The 14,235-nt window shown below is 46.2% G+C and overlaps 1 protein-coding gene across 25 annotated transcripts in view; it reads left to right on the top strand.

Moving 5' to 3' along the window:
* Positions 1 to 739: 739 nt before the first annotated feature.
* LOC137420979 (uncharacterized) overlaps positions 740 to 14,235 on the top strand; it is a 136,910-nt gene continuing 123,414 nt past the window's right edge. For 15 of the 25 annotated variants that reach the window (XM_068106550.2, XM_068106555.2, XM_068106551.2 and 12 more), the window contains exons 1-2: positions 745 to 920; positions 5,273 to 5,367. In XM_068106550.2, coding sequence (XP_067962651.1) covers positions 884 to 920; positions 5,273 to 5,367 — 132 coding nt within the window. In that variant the 5' untranslated portion in view covers positions 745 to 883. Of the gene's footprint in view, positions 921 to 5,272; positions 5,368 to 14,235 lie in introns of all 25 variants that reach the window. The other 10 variants (XM_068106553.2, XM_078772113.1, XM_078772107.1 and 7 more) reach the window with 3 other exon arrangements.

A 14,235-nucleotide genomic window follows, 5' to 3' on the forward strand; every position in this document is an offset into this window, starting at 1 on the left:
TCCATTGCTGTAAGTGAGAATAACAAGATAAACGTGCTAGATTGTTCAGCGACTGATGCTGTCGTTGCCAGGGAAATGAATACAACCAAAATGGCAGCGCGCACGGAATTATGGGATAGCTTTGAAAAACCTCCAACAGGCATTCTCTGGTCTTCTGGAATAACAAGAATAACAATATTAGGAAGAAGAAGAAGGCGAAGAGGAAGATTGATCAGGCTCAACTTGGCCTGAGAGATTCAAATATCAGCTGAAAAACTTTTGACGAATGATTTGACGTCCTTGACCATAATCCTTTTATGATCCCTCCGATTTGTCCAAAATATCAATTTCAATCTGGTTTTAAATTTCATTGTTTAATCGATGCAAAAGAAAAACGGTTTAATTAATTATTACTGTATTTGAAGGAAGGGAGGGGGTTCCAGACCACGTGATCGTCCCCATTCGGTCCGCCTCGATCTATTTTTAAAATGTTCGACTGCTCTTTTTTTTTTCAATGCAATTATTTTCCAATCTCAACCAATGGATGTGGGGATCGTGGGCAGAGGTGGATTTCTTTAAATGCACTTCTTATATTAAAGTTTGTTCCACGCACTGTTCGCGTTCGTCCTTGTATCATCGTTTGCATGGACAGACCTAAAATATAATCAGGACGAATGACAACATTAAAACGACAAATGTTTAAACCTCTACGTCAAAAACGTATATCCGATCTTCGTACGTTATAACTCGTTGTGACGTCACGTCACGTGACCGCTACGTCGCATGACGCGCATCGCTTCGCCAGTGGCTAGTTCGTCGCGATATCTGCTGTGCTGTGTTCATGTCGCTGTTTATCTCGTTTTGACGTCTTCTATTCCAGAGATCGTCGTTTAAACCCGACGTCATGGACGGGCCACGCTGTTCACCGATAAAACCGTTGGGTAAGAAGACGTTCGGCGGTTTGCTTTCTTCTTTCTTTACGGGTTTTTTCCCCCTCTCTCCTCAGCCTAGCGCTTTGGTATTGTGAGTGTGAGGCCGGCTCGACACACGAATACCTTAATATAACAAGTCTTTCGGCTCAAGGTTTTGTCTCTCACGTAGTATTAACATGTCCGCTTGGCCAGGATATCTCCGCCTGTTCTCCAGGCCAGGCCTGTACTTCTTTCTCTTAGTATAAGCCTGGCCCCTGCTTAGTCTGTCCAACCTGTCCTGTCTGTCCCAAACATGTTCCATCTGTCCTCTCTGCCCCCCAAGCCTGTCCTCTACCCTCACTCTCAGTCTCTCCACCCTGTCCTCTCTGCTTCAAACCTGTCAAGCTTGTCCTTCTCTGTGCTGCAAAGCCTGTCTAACCTGTCAATCTTGTCCTCTCTGCCTCAAGCCTGTCCATACTGTCATTCTGTCTGCCCCAAGACTGTCGTTCTGTCTGCCCCAAGACTGTCGTTCTGTCTGCCCCAAGACTGTCGTTCTGTCTGCCCCAAGACTGTCGTTCTGTCTGCCCCAAGACTGTCGTTCGGTCTGCCCCAAGACTGTCGTTCTGTCTGCCCCAAGACTGTCGTTCTGTCTGCCCCAAGACTGTCGTTCTGTCTGCCCCAAGACTGTCGTTCTGTCTGCCCCAAGACTGTCGTTCTGTCTGCCCCAAGACTGTCGTTCTGTCTGCCCCAAGACTGTCGTTCTGTCTGCCCCAAGACTGTCGTTCTGTCTGCCCCAAGACTGTCGTTCTGTCTGCCCCAAGACTGTCGTTCTGTCTGCCCCAAGACTGTCGTTCTGTCTGCCCCAAGACTGTCGTTCTGTCTGCCCCAAGACTGTCGTTCTGTCTGCCCCAAGACTGTCGTTCTGTCTGCCCCAAGACTGTCGTTCTGTCTGCCCCAAGACTGTCGTTCGGTCTGCCCCAAGACTGTCGTTCGGTCTGCCCCAAGACTGTCGTTCGGTCTGCCCCAAGACTGTCGTTCGGTCTGCCCCAAGACTGTCGTTCTGTCTGCCCCAAGACTGTCGTTCTGTCTGCCCCAAGACTGTCGTTCTGTCTGCCCCAAGACTGTCGTTCTGTCTGCCCCAAGACTGTCGTTCTGTCTGCCCCAAGACTGTCGTTCTGTCTGCCCCAAGACTGTCGTTCTGTCTGCCCCAAGACTGTCGTTCTGTCTGCCCCAAGACTGTCGTTCTGTCTGCCCCAAGACTGTCGTTCTGTCTGCCCCAAGACTGTCGTTCTGTCTGCCCCAAGACTGTCGTTCTGTCTGCCCCAAGACTGTCGTTCTGTCTGCCCCAAGACTGTCGTTCTGTCTGCCCCAAGACTGTCGTTCTGTCTGCCCCAAGACTGTCGTTCTGTCTGCCCCAAGACTGTCGTTCTGTCTGCCCCAAGACTGTCGTTCTGTCTGCCCCAAGACTGTCGTTCTGTCTGCCCCAAGACTGTCGTTCTGTCTGCCCCAAGACTGTCGTTCTGTCTGCCCCAAGACTGTCGTTCTGTCTGCCCCAAGACTGTCGTTCTGTCTGCCCCAAGACTGTCGTTCTGTCTGCCCCAAGACTGTCGTTCTGTCTGCCCCAAGACTGTCGTTCTGTCTGCCCCAAGACTGTCGTTCTGTCTGCCCCAAGACTGTCGTTCTGTCTGCCCCAAGACTGTCGTTCTGTCTGCCCCAAGACTGTCGTTCTGTCTGCCCCAAGACTGCCGTTCTGTCTGCCCCAAGACTGCCGTTCTGTCTGCCCCAAGACTGTCGTTCTGTCTGCCCCAAGACTGTCGTTCTGTCTGCCCCAAGACTGTCGTTCTGTCTGCCCCAAGACTGTCGTTCTGTCTGCCCCAAGACTGTCGTTCTGTCTGCCCCAAGACTGTCGTTCTGTCTGCCCCAAGACTGTCGTTCTGTCTGCCCCAAGACTGTCGTTCTGTCTGCCCCAAGACTGCCGTTCTGTCTGCCCCAAGACTGCCGTTCTGTCTGCCCCAAGACTGTCGTTCTGTCTGCCCCAAGACTGTCGTTCTGTCTGCCCCAAGACTGTCGTTCTGTCTGCCCCAAGACTGTCGTTCTGTCTGCCCCAAGACTGTCGTTCTGTCTGCCCCAAGACTGTCGTTCTGTCTGCCCCAAGACTGTCGTTCTGTCTGCCCCAAGACTGTCGTTCTGTCTGCCCAAAGACTGTCGTTCTGTCTGCCCAAAGACTGTCGTTCTGTCTGCCCCAAGGCTGTCGTTCTGTCTGCCCCAAGGCTGTCGTTCTGTCTGCCCCAAGACTGTCGTTCTGTCTGCCCCACTAGTCATTCTGTCTGCCCCACTAGTCATTCTGTCTGCCCCACGACTGTCATTCTGTCTGCCCCACGACTGTCATTCTGTCTGCCCCACGACTGTCATTCTGTCTGCCCCACGACTGTCATTCTGTCTGCCCCAAGACTGTCATTCTGTCTGCCCCAAGACTGTCATTCTGTCTGCCCCAAGACTGTCATTCTGTCTGCCCCAAGACTGTCATTCTGTCTGCCCCAAGACTGTCATTCTGTCTGCCCCAAGACTGTCATTCTGTCTGCCCCAAGACTGTCATTCTGTCTGCCCCAAGACTGTCATTCTGTCTGCCCCAAGACTGTCATTCTGTCTGCCCCAAGACTGTCATTCTGTCTGCCCCAAGACTGTCATTCTGTCTGCCCCAAGACTGTCATTCTGTCTGCCCCAAGACTGTCATTCTGTCTGCCCCAAGACTGTCATTCTGTCTGCCCCAAGACTGTCATTCTGTCTGCCCCAGGCCTGTCATTCTGTCTGCCCTAAGACTGTCATTCTGTCTGCCCCAAGACTGTCATTCTGTCTGCCCCAAGACTGTCATTCTGTCTGCCCCAAGACTGTCATTCTGTCTGCCCCAAGACTGTCATTCTGTCTGCCCCAGGCCTGTCATTCTGTCTGCCCTAAGACTGTCATTCTGTCTGCCCTAAGACTGTCATTCTGTCTGCCCCAAGACTGTCATTCTGTCTGCCCCAAGACTGTCATTCTGTCTGCCCCAAGACTGTCATTCTGTCTGCCCCAAGACTGTCATTCTGTCTGCCCCAAGACTGTCATTCTGTCTACCCCAAGACTGTCATTCTGTCTGCCCCAGGCCTGTCATTCTGTCTGCCCCAAGCCTGTCCTCATCTCTGCCCGATCCTGTCCAGCCTGTCCTCGTCTCTGCCCGATCTTGTCCAGCCTGTCTTCGTCTCTGCCCGATCTTGTCCACCCTGTCCTCGTCTCTGCCCGATCCTTTCCAGCCTGTCCTCGTCTCTGCCCGATCCTTTCCAGCCTGTCCTCGTCTCTGCCCGATCCTGTCCAGCCTGTCCTCGTCTCTGCCCGATCCTGTCCAGCCTGTCCTCGTCTCTGCCCGATCCTGTCCAGCCTGTCCTCGTCTCTGCCCGATCCTGTTCAGCCTGTCCTCGTCTCTGCCCGATCCTGTCCAGCCTGTCTTCGTCTCTGCCCGATACTTTCCAGCCTGTCCTCGTCTCTGCCCGATCCTGTCCAGCCTGTCCTCGTCTCTGCCCGATCCTGTCCAGCCTGTCCTCGTCTCTGCCCGATCCTGTTCAGCCTGTCCTCGTCTCTGCCCAATCCTGTCCAGCTTCCACTCTCTGTACAGGCGTTCTCTGCCCAAACTAGTCGAGCCTTTCTCATTGGCCATTTGTCTCCCTAACCTTTCCTAATCTCCATACTGTCACGCTAACCCTGCCCCTGTCTGTCTGTCTGTCTGTCTCTCTGTCTGCCTGAAGGTCAGGTCACCCCCTGCCCATCACCAAAGGCCTATCCGGTCATCATCCTCTGCCAATAATATCCATGAGTCTGTTTTGTTCCTCACCCATCCACTCCTAGCTGTTGGTCTCTTATATATTTTTCCTTTGACTTTGTCTTCCGCCACTCTGTCTTTAACATAAATGTTTTGGACTCCAGCGTATTCACTTACTCCAGTGTATCGCTTGCTGTATGTCCTTCCTTATTCTTTATCTCCTGTGCAGTTTTTATTTTTTAAATCTTTTCTGTCCTTTTGTTTTGCTCTCCTTGTGTCCGAGCTACCTTCCTCTCCTCTCTTCTTCACCTCATGAAATTCCTCCAGCCATCAATAGTGAGAAACCTTGCTGTGGTCGTGAATTTTCTTGCCAACTGATACCCAAGCCCCAAAGTCCAGTTCACTCATGAGCCGTGCACCTCACATGATGTAGATCGTGTTGGCGATGCTTTTTCCCATATGGAATATTCCCAATCTCATTGTTGTGGTAGCCATGTGATAAAAATACCTCTAATGTAACAAGCTTTCAATTGACTCTGTTTCGTTTTTCTGGCTGTCATCTCGTGGTGGTGGATGTTGAATCGTCCCACAGACTCTGGGAATCCTAGTAAAGGAAAGATGAAGAGACGTAAACGTCCTAGGCCTCAGGAGCACCCAGGAAAGCAGGATGAAAGTCCCAATAAGAAGGTACCGTTGGGAATATCAGTTGTGTATTGTGAATGCCCTTTGATTGGTTTCGGAACCCTCCTGTGTAAGGATGTAGGTTCTCGATAAAATGCAAAATGTGGCGCTGTGTTTGAGTAACTTAGCAGTTACCTGTTTACTCGGTATTATTTCTATCCTAATGATGCCTGATCCAGAGTAAGTGGTCTGCTACCGCCATTAAAGCTGCTAAATGACTGTTCTAGTAATCACATGTTGGATGCCATCCCCACCAAGTGGCTGGATTGCTGGCCTCACCCATTCCCGAAGGGACAGAAGTACCTGCCGTAGTGTCTGTGTGAGTCCAGATGCATATCTACTTTAATATGATGGTTTCTTCTCAGATCTACTGTTATTGATTGTGATTCACATGTACCATACTTTGTTACAGAGCTTCGGTACGTCCGAAGCAGTTTCTTGGCACGAGGTATACTGGGTGGTTTGCCATCCCTCTATCGGGGCAGGGATTTGGAATTTGTTCAGGGTGCTGGTGATAGCTTGCTTACTCTACACAAAGGACACTTTGGGATCTTTAACCTCCACCAACTAATGCCAGCAGACTGGACGCCCAGTTTAACGTCCATCCGAGGGACGGCACACACATTGATGAATTACTCTGTCTGTGAAACACCGGGATGGTAGTTTATAGCTTGGTCGGGATTCAAACCGTCTTTTACCGACTCCTCTCCAGCCTTGCTCCCAAAGCTCTCTCTGGGCTCTGTCCCCCAAATATTCCGACAGGTCGCACAAGATCTGCCTGCAACCCTCTCATGGTTAAAAACTGCCAAAATCAAGACTCTCTGCTCACCTTCACTCCTTCATTCCTCTTTTCTCCCGCCTCTGGAACAAACTCCCTCACTCTTCAATCCCACTCCTCCCTCCAGGTCTTTAAAACAGCTGTTCACCACCATCTCTTATCTTCCCCCATCCAAAACCTTGATCTTTTCTACCCCCGCTAATTTCACCCCAAATCCACTTTTTTGAAATTCCAACTTCTTTCCTGGAAGTCTTTGGTGTCCTCGTGTTTTATACTTCTCCCACCCCCTCCCCTTTCCCACGCCTCCTCCCCCCAAGCCCTCTCCCTCCCACACATCTCCCGATGTCCCTGCTCTCAAATGTTGTGTTTGTGTGCTTCCCCTTCTCTCCCCATCTTGTCTACCACTCCCTCTTTTTATATACTTTGTCTGTTTGATTTTTTTTTTTGTGATAAATGTTAGCTCTTTCACGAGCCTCGATTCTGTATACAAAAAAAACCCCCCAAAAAAACCAAGGCTAGACAGTTTAGTCGTGAGTGTGTGTATCTTTCTGCAACAAAATGTCCGACAGTGGCAAAACAATGCAATGAAGCAAATTTGTAGGAGGCCTGAATGAGAATTGCCAGTATAATTGTATGCATGGAAGTGTACGGAATACCCTTTAAAGAGAAGCACATGGTTTATGACTCCACGGTCCTTGACTAACAGCAGGTGTTTCTCGCCCCTTGTGTGATCTCTGAAAATTGGCCTTTGGAGGAAGAATAGCAGAGTTTGTGAAATAAAACATGATATTAATGTTGTTGTTTTAATGCTGTTCACGTTTTTGATCGTGAAAGGCGTCCGTTTCACACTTGGGCCTTGAAGGGGAAACATGTTCAGTTGTTCACGCTTTGGTTTTCGTTTCCAATATCTGTTGGGTTTCCTTTTTGTAGTAATCGATTAAAGAGGGTGATATATGTATTTTATACCTCTTCAAATGAGTAGCTCTGAGTTGCAATAGATAAAATTCCAGAGATCTCCATGAAAGAGCATGGTGTCCAAGCACAGATCTACTTTCTTATAGATTGCTCATTCCCACATCTAAGGTAATTTGTATATTCCAAGCTGTCTTGTTTGCAGGTGTTTCATGAAACTTTATTTTTTAATTGATTCTCATCTTCATTAGCTGAGTCATTGCATGGACAGAGGGAGCACAGTTGGTTTTATATTCAAATCATTCACGATGTGGACAGTTTCCCTCCTTTCTCTTTTTTTAATTTTAAACATTTAACCAGTTATACCCTTTAACCCTCAGATCGGCAGGCAGCAGCCTCTTCACTCTTTGTAGACTTAGATAAAATCACAAACTGGTTAAACACTTGGAAACATGTCTTTTAATCCTGACAAATCTCACACTCTCACTTTGTCTCTCTGAAAAGACCGTCTGGAAAACCCTTCCGTCGACTTTCTCAAAAAATCCTTTCGAAGAAGTTCTGTCACTCAAGCTTTTGGGTCTCATTGCACTGTTTACAATTTGAACTTGTGAAACTGAGGTTGTATATAGAACTAGAACAGCTCTCGGTAGAGCGCATACCTCCATCAGGCTGAACAGTTTACGTTTTATATCCTACTGATAGCCTGGATCGGCATCTGGACCTGAACCAAAACCTAATCGGCTTGTTCGTGTCACCTACCCGATTCATGCACCAGGTTTCGTCCGAATATAATCAAAACTGAAACAACTTGCCTTCGCCTCATGAAAGGCAAATCCAACTGAAGGCAATCTCAGTTCCTTTCACAAAGCTTGGAACAAGTGTGTGTCTACCCTCAGGAGAGCCAGGAAACAATATCTCTCTACTCTCAAGACTGAACTCTCAAACCTGCCTCCCTCCTCCAAATCCTGGTGGCATCTGGTCGAATCTGTTTCTGGTGTTTGTTCCCCTTCCATCCCCTCCCTTACCTCAAACGGCTACACAGCTGACTACGCACCTGACAAAGCCGAATGCCTCAACTCTGGATTTGCCTCAAAATCTTGTGTCCAAAACCCATCGCTCTCTGTACACACCTTACCCAGTCGAACCCAGCTGCCCCTGGATTCTGTGTCCTCTCCCGACAAGGTGGAGAAGTTTCTGTCAAACCTCGACTCCGATTCTGCAGACGGCATCAGCCCACTGGTCCTAAAGTCCTGCTCTGCTGCTCGATCTCACCCTCTCTGTTCTCTTCTACCTCTCTTTTGCTCAAGGTCATCTTCCATCTGCTTGGAAATCGGCCAACATAACCGCTTTACACAAAAAGAGCAAAAACAGATCCTTGCAAATACAGACCAATCAGCCTGCTCCCAATTATCAGCAAAGTTATGGAATCTATCATCGCTTCTGACATAAAATCCTTCCTCTTCTCCAATGGCTTGAAATCGGATCATCAATTTGGATTCAGACCAGGCAACTCTACTCTGGACATGCTGCTTCTGCTGTTTCAACAATGGATGGGAGGTCTTCAATGTCAAAGAGGAAATTAGAGCTGTCTCCCTTGACATATCACGTGCCTTCGATACGGTCTGGCACCAAGCTCTGCTCACCAAACTCCCCTCTTATGTTATCCATGGAAACCTCCATGCATGGCTTTCAGACTTCCTCTCTGGTCGCATTCAATGTGTGGCTCGAAATGGAATTCTCTCATCTCCTCTTCCTGTTCAGGCAGGAGTTCCTCCAGACAGTGTTCTGGGCCCTGTGCTATTTCTGGTCTTCATCAATGATCTCTCCAACTCTGGAAAACTCTTTGCTGATCACTCCACTCTCTGCCGCTCCATACCTCAACCCTCAGATCGGCGGGCAGCAGCCTCTTCACTCTTTGCAGACTTAGATAAAATCACAAACTGGTTAAACACTTGGAACATGTCTTTCAATCCTGACAAAATCTCACACTCTCACTTTGTCTCTCCGAAAAGACCGTCTGGAAAGCCCTCCAATCGACTTTCTCAACAATCCTCTCCAAGAAGTTCTGTCACTCAAGATTTTGGGTCTCACTGTCTGCCATGATCTTTCCTGGGAAAACCACATTTCCAAGCTGGCCTCCAAAGCCAGTCGCCGACTGGGCATCCTCCGTCGTGCAAAGTCCTTCCTTGGCACACCTCAGCTTCTCACCACATACAAAGCTTTCATCCGCAGCTCAATGGAGTACTGCTCTCCCCTCTTGGCTGATGCTCCTGCCTCACACCTAGCTCAGTTTCATGCTGTAGAAACCAAAGCTTTCAGAATCATTGGTATCTCACACGATGAAGCTGATTCTGAGGGCCTTTCTCTCTCTCACCACAGGCAGGTTGGTGGATTTTCTGTCTTTTACCGACACCTCTCCATCCTAGCTCCCCCAGCTCTATCTGTGCTCTGCACCCCAAATATTCCTGCAGGACGCACAAGATCTGCCAGCAACCCTATTATGGTTAAACTGCCAAAATCAAGACTCTCTGCTCACCTTCACTCTTTCATTCCTCTTTTCTCCTGCCTCTGGTGCAAACTCCCACACTCTCTTCAATTCCACTCCTCCCTCCATGTCTTCAAAACAGCTGTTCACCACCATGTCTTATTCAGGGTGCTGGTGATAGCCAAAATCCAAAACCATGATCTTTTGACCCCCATTAATCCACCCCAAACCCACCTCCTTTAAATTCCCTGTTTTCTTTCCTGAAAGCCCCTGTAGTGACCATCTTGTTTAACCGGTGTACCCAACCCTGCCCTCTCCCTTCTACAGATCTCCCAATGCCCCTGTTCTCTACTGTTGTTGTGCCTCCCTCTCTATCCCCCTCTTGTCTCCTGCTCCTTTTATTTTATGTTATATATGTTAGCTCTCATATGAGCCTAGACAATGTATACAATTTTTTATTTTTTTTGAGATATTGTGCTATGTATCGTTTTTGGCCCTGTCTCTCAATGTGAAGACTCACTTAAAAATTCTAGTATCAGATCCATATCTTCACAAAAACCGAATGAATTGGTCCTTGTCACACACTCAGCATGTCCACCAAGTTTCATCCCAATCCCTCCATAACTTTTTGAGATATCCTGCTCACAGACAGTGATATACAAACTGGAGTGAAAACCACCTCCGTCCACCTCCGGTGGCGAAGGTATAACTACTGTAATTGTAATATGGTTAAGGCAGTCGAGTTGCTTTCCAAAGGAATGCAAGAGGGTTTGAAGGGGTCGAAAACGTGTCGTCGGGTGCTCCTTGTGCATCGGAGTTCACTGTTGCTTGTGTGGAATGCCAGCTTAGCTCACACTGGCATGACGAGTCTTTGACTTATTTTTTGTTTTCCCTGAAATTGACCATCTTTTATATATATATATCTATATATATATATATCTGTGCAGTGTCTGTGTTGTGTTGTGTTGTCTTGTCTTGTCACTGAACTACTTTCTCAAACTTTCGTGAAATCGTACCAAACTTCTGGTATGCACATATCTCTCCAGTCGGTATGTCCGAAGGGTATTGTTTTGGAAAAATTTTCCAATATATATATTTTTGGGGGAGGAATTTTTTGGGGATTTTTTTTTTTTTCCAACTTCAGTTTTCAACTTCAATGGTTTATAAAATGTGATATCACGTATATTACAAATACATCTGTGCAAAATAATTGTTTGAATTATGATTGGTTTAAACCATGACAAAACAGCAACTCGGGTACAGTCATTTATCTATACTAGGGCATGCCCGTACTATATCTATATCTAAAATTATATCCCCCCCCTCTATTTACATGAAATGGTTTGGTCCAAAGCGAACGGCTTGCGAGTACGGTGACAATCCCCCCCCCCTCTATTTACATGAAATGGTTTGGTCCAAAGCGAACGGCTTCGGAGTTTGGTAAAGAAATCGCCATAGCGTGCCCAAACGCGCAGGAAAGCGAAAGAATCGCAAATTTAAGGAAATGCCCGTACTTCCGTAAGGAAGAGAAAAGAAATGAAAAGGAAAAACATTCCAAACCGCGAGGGAAAACAACACGGCACGTCGACACAACAACGTGTCCTGTGATTGGCCGTACGTCGCTGCCAGTAGCTGCCCCCAAAAAAAAGCTTTCACCGTCCGGCGACTGAATTTAAGGGGAAAAATAAAACGCTCTTCGCTTAAAACAACGCCCTTCGCTCTGACTGAATTGGGACAATGTTTTTATGTTTTTAATTGAATTACTATCCGTAATGGCGCACGCTCTCACGGGAGCTCCGGAAGGTCGTATATCGCAGTTACGATGAATCGCAAATTAGTTTTTATTAGTTTTAAAACATAGTTTAACGCCAACATAGCGCCAACATAGTTTGCAAACGTGAAATAAATGAATACGCTCTCAAATGTGCCGTCCGAGGCAGAGTCTGTTCGCCACGTTCGGCACACGTGATAGCTCGCTGCTCTCTGATTGGTTGAATCGTTTTTTGGACATAGCTCGGTAACTGCTTGTCCGATTAATTTCAAACCTTGAAAAGGCACATCCTCGGGTCCCCAGCAATATACCTGGCAAGTTTCAAGTATATCGGACCGGTAGTTGTCGAGAAACAGCGGTCACAGACAAACATACATACAAACATACAAACATACAAACATACACACAGAGATTGCTGGAATTATAGATAGATATCTACACATCTGGGCAGTGTCTGTGTTGTCACTTAACGACTCCCTCAAACTTTTGTTTCTGTGGTTGTGAAGTGTTTTTAATAACGTTGTGGTGGTTTTGAATCACGTGGTGGTGAGGTATTTTGAATTATGTGGTGGTGAGGTGTTTTTAAATCGCATGGTGGTGAGGTGTTTTGAATTACGTGGTGGTGAGGTGTTTTGAATTACGTGGTGGTGAGGTATTTATAATTATGATGGTGAGGTTTTTAATTATGTGGTGGTGAGGTGTTTTGAATTAGTTGGTGATGAGGTGTTTGGAAATACGTGGTGGTGAGGTGTTTTGAATTACTTGGTGGTGAGGTGTTTTTAAATGACGTGGTGGTGAGGTGTTTTGAATTATTTTGTGGTGAGGTGTTTTTATTACGTGTTTTATGGCTGTGAGGTGTTTTTATTACGTGTTTTATGGCTGTAAGGTGTTTTCATTATGTGTTTTATGGCTGTGAGGTGTTTTTATTACGTGTTTTATGGCTGTGAGGTGTTTTCATTTTGTGTTTTATGGCTGTGAGGTGTTTTTAATTTTGTGGTGGTGAGGTGTTTTTATTACGTGTTTCATGGCTGTGAGGTGTTTTTATTATGTGTTTTATGGCTGTGAGGTGTTTTCATTATGTGTTTTATGGCTGTGAGGTGTTTTTATTACGTGTTTTATGGCTGTGAGGTGTTTTTATTACGTGTTTTATGGCTGTGAGGTGTTTTGAATTACTTGGTGGTGAGGTGTTTTGAATTACTTGGTGGTGAGGTGTTTTAAATTATGTGGTGGTGAGGTGTTTTGAATTATTTGGTGGTGAGGCGTTTTGAATTACTTGGTGGTGGGGTATTTAGAATTACTTGGTGGGGAGGTGTTTTAAATTACGTGGTGGTGTGTTTTGAATTACTTGGTGGTGAGGTGTTTTGAATTACTTGGTGAGGTGTTTTAAATTTCATGGTGGTGAGGTGTTTTGAATTACTTGGTGGTGAGGTGTTTTGAATTACTTGGTGGTGAGGTGTTTTGAATTACGTGGTGGTGAGGTGTTTTGGATTACGTGGTGGTGAGGTGTTTTGAATTACTTGGTGGTGAGGTGTTTTGAATTACTTGGTGGTGAGGTGTTTTGAATTACTTGGTGGTGAGGTGTTTTGAATTACTTGGTGTTGAGTTGTTTTGAATTACTTGGTGGTGAGGTGTTTTGAATTACTTGGTGGTGAGGTGTTTTGAATTACTTGGTGGTGAGGTGTTTTGAATTACTTGGTGGTGAGGTGTTTTAAATTACGTGGTGATGAGATGTTTTGAATTACTTGGTGGTGAGGTGTTTTGAATTACTTGGTGGTGAGGTGTTTTGAATTACTTGGTGGTGAGGTGTTTTGAATTACTTGGTGGTGATGTGTTTTGAATTACGTGGTGGTGAGGTGTTTTGAATTACTTGGTGGTGAGGTGTTTTGAATTACTTGGTGGTGAGGTGTTTTGAATTACTTGGTGGTGAGGTGTTTTGAATTACTTGGTGGTGAGGTGTTTTGAATTACTTGGTGGTGAGGTGTTTTGAATTACTTGGTGGTGAGGTGTTTTGAATTACGTGGTGGTGAGGTGTTTTGAATTAGTTGGTGGTGAGGTGTTTTGAATTACTTGGTGGTGAGGTGTTTTGAATTACTTGGTGGTGAGATGTTTTAAATTACGTGGTGGTGAGGTGTTTTGAATTATTTGGTGGTGAGGCGCTTTGAATTACTTGGTGGTGAGGTGTTTTGAATTACTTGGTGGTGAGGTGTTTTAAATTACGTGGTGGTGTGTTTTGAATTACTTGGTGGTGAGGTGTTTTGAATTACTTGGTGGTGAGGTGTTTTAAATTACGTGGTGGTTAGGTGTTTTGAATTACTTGGTGGTGAGGTGTTTTGAATTACCTGGTGGTGAGGTGCTTTGAATTACGTGGTGGTGAGGTGTTTTGAATTACGTGGTGGTGAGGTGTTTTGAATTACTTGGTGGTGAGGTGTTTTGAATTACTTGGTGGTGAGGTGTTTTGAATTACGTGGTGGTGAGGTGTTTTGAATTAGTTGGTGGTGAGGTGTTTTGAATTACTTGGTGGTGAGGTGTTTTGAATTACTTGGTGGTGAGGTGTTTTGAATTACTTGGTGGTGAGGTGTTTTGAATTACTTGGTGGTGAGGTGTTTTGAATTACTTGGTGGTGAGGTGTTTTGAATTACTTGGTGGTGAGGTGTTTTAAATTACGTGGTGGTGAGGTGTTTTGAATTATTTGGTGGTGAGGCGCTTTGAATTACTTGGTGGTGAGGTGTTTTGAATTACTTGGTGGTGAGGTGTTTTAAATTACGTGGTGGTGTGTTTTGAATTACTTGGTGGTGAGGTGTTTTGAATTACTTGGTGGTGAGGTGTTTTGAATTACTTGGTGGTGAGGGGTTTTGAATTACTTGGTGGTGAGATGTTTTAAATTACGTGGTGGTGAGGTGTTTTGAATTATTTGGTGGTGAGGCGCTT

The sequence above is a fragment of the Myxine glutinosa genome, chromosome 2, assembly GCF_964187855.1.
Source record: "Myxine glutinosa chromosome 2, kmMyxGlut1.1, whole genome shotgun sequence".
Taxonomy (NCBI): Eukaryota; Metazoa; Chordata; class Myxini; order Myxiniformes; family Myxinidae; genus Myxine; species Myxine glutinosa.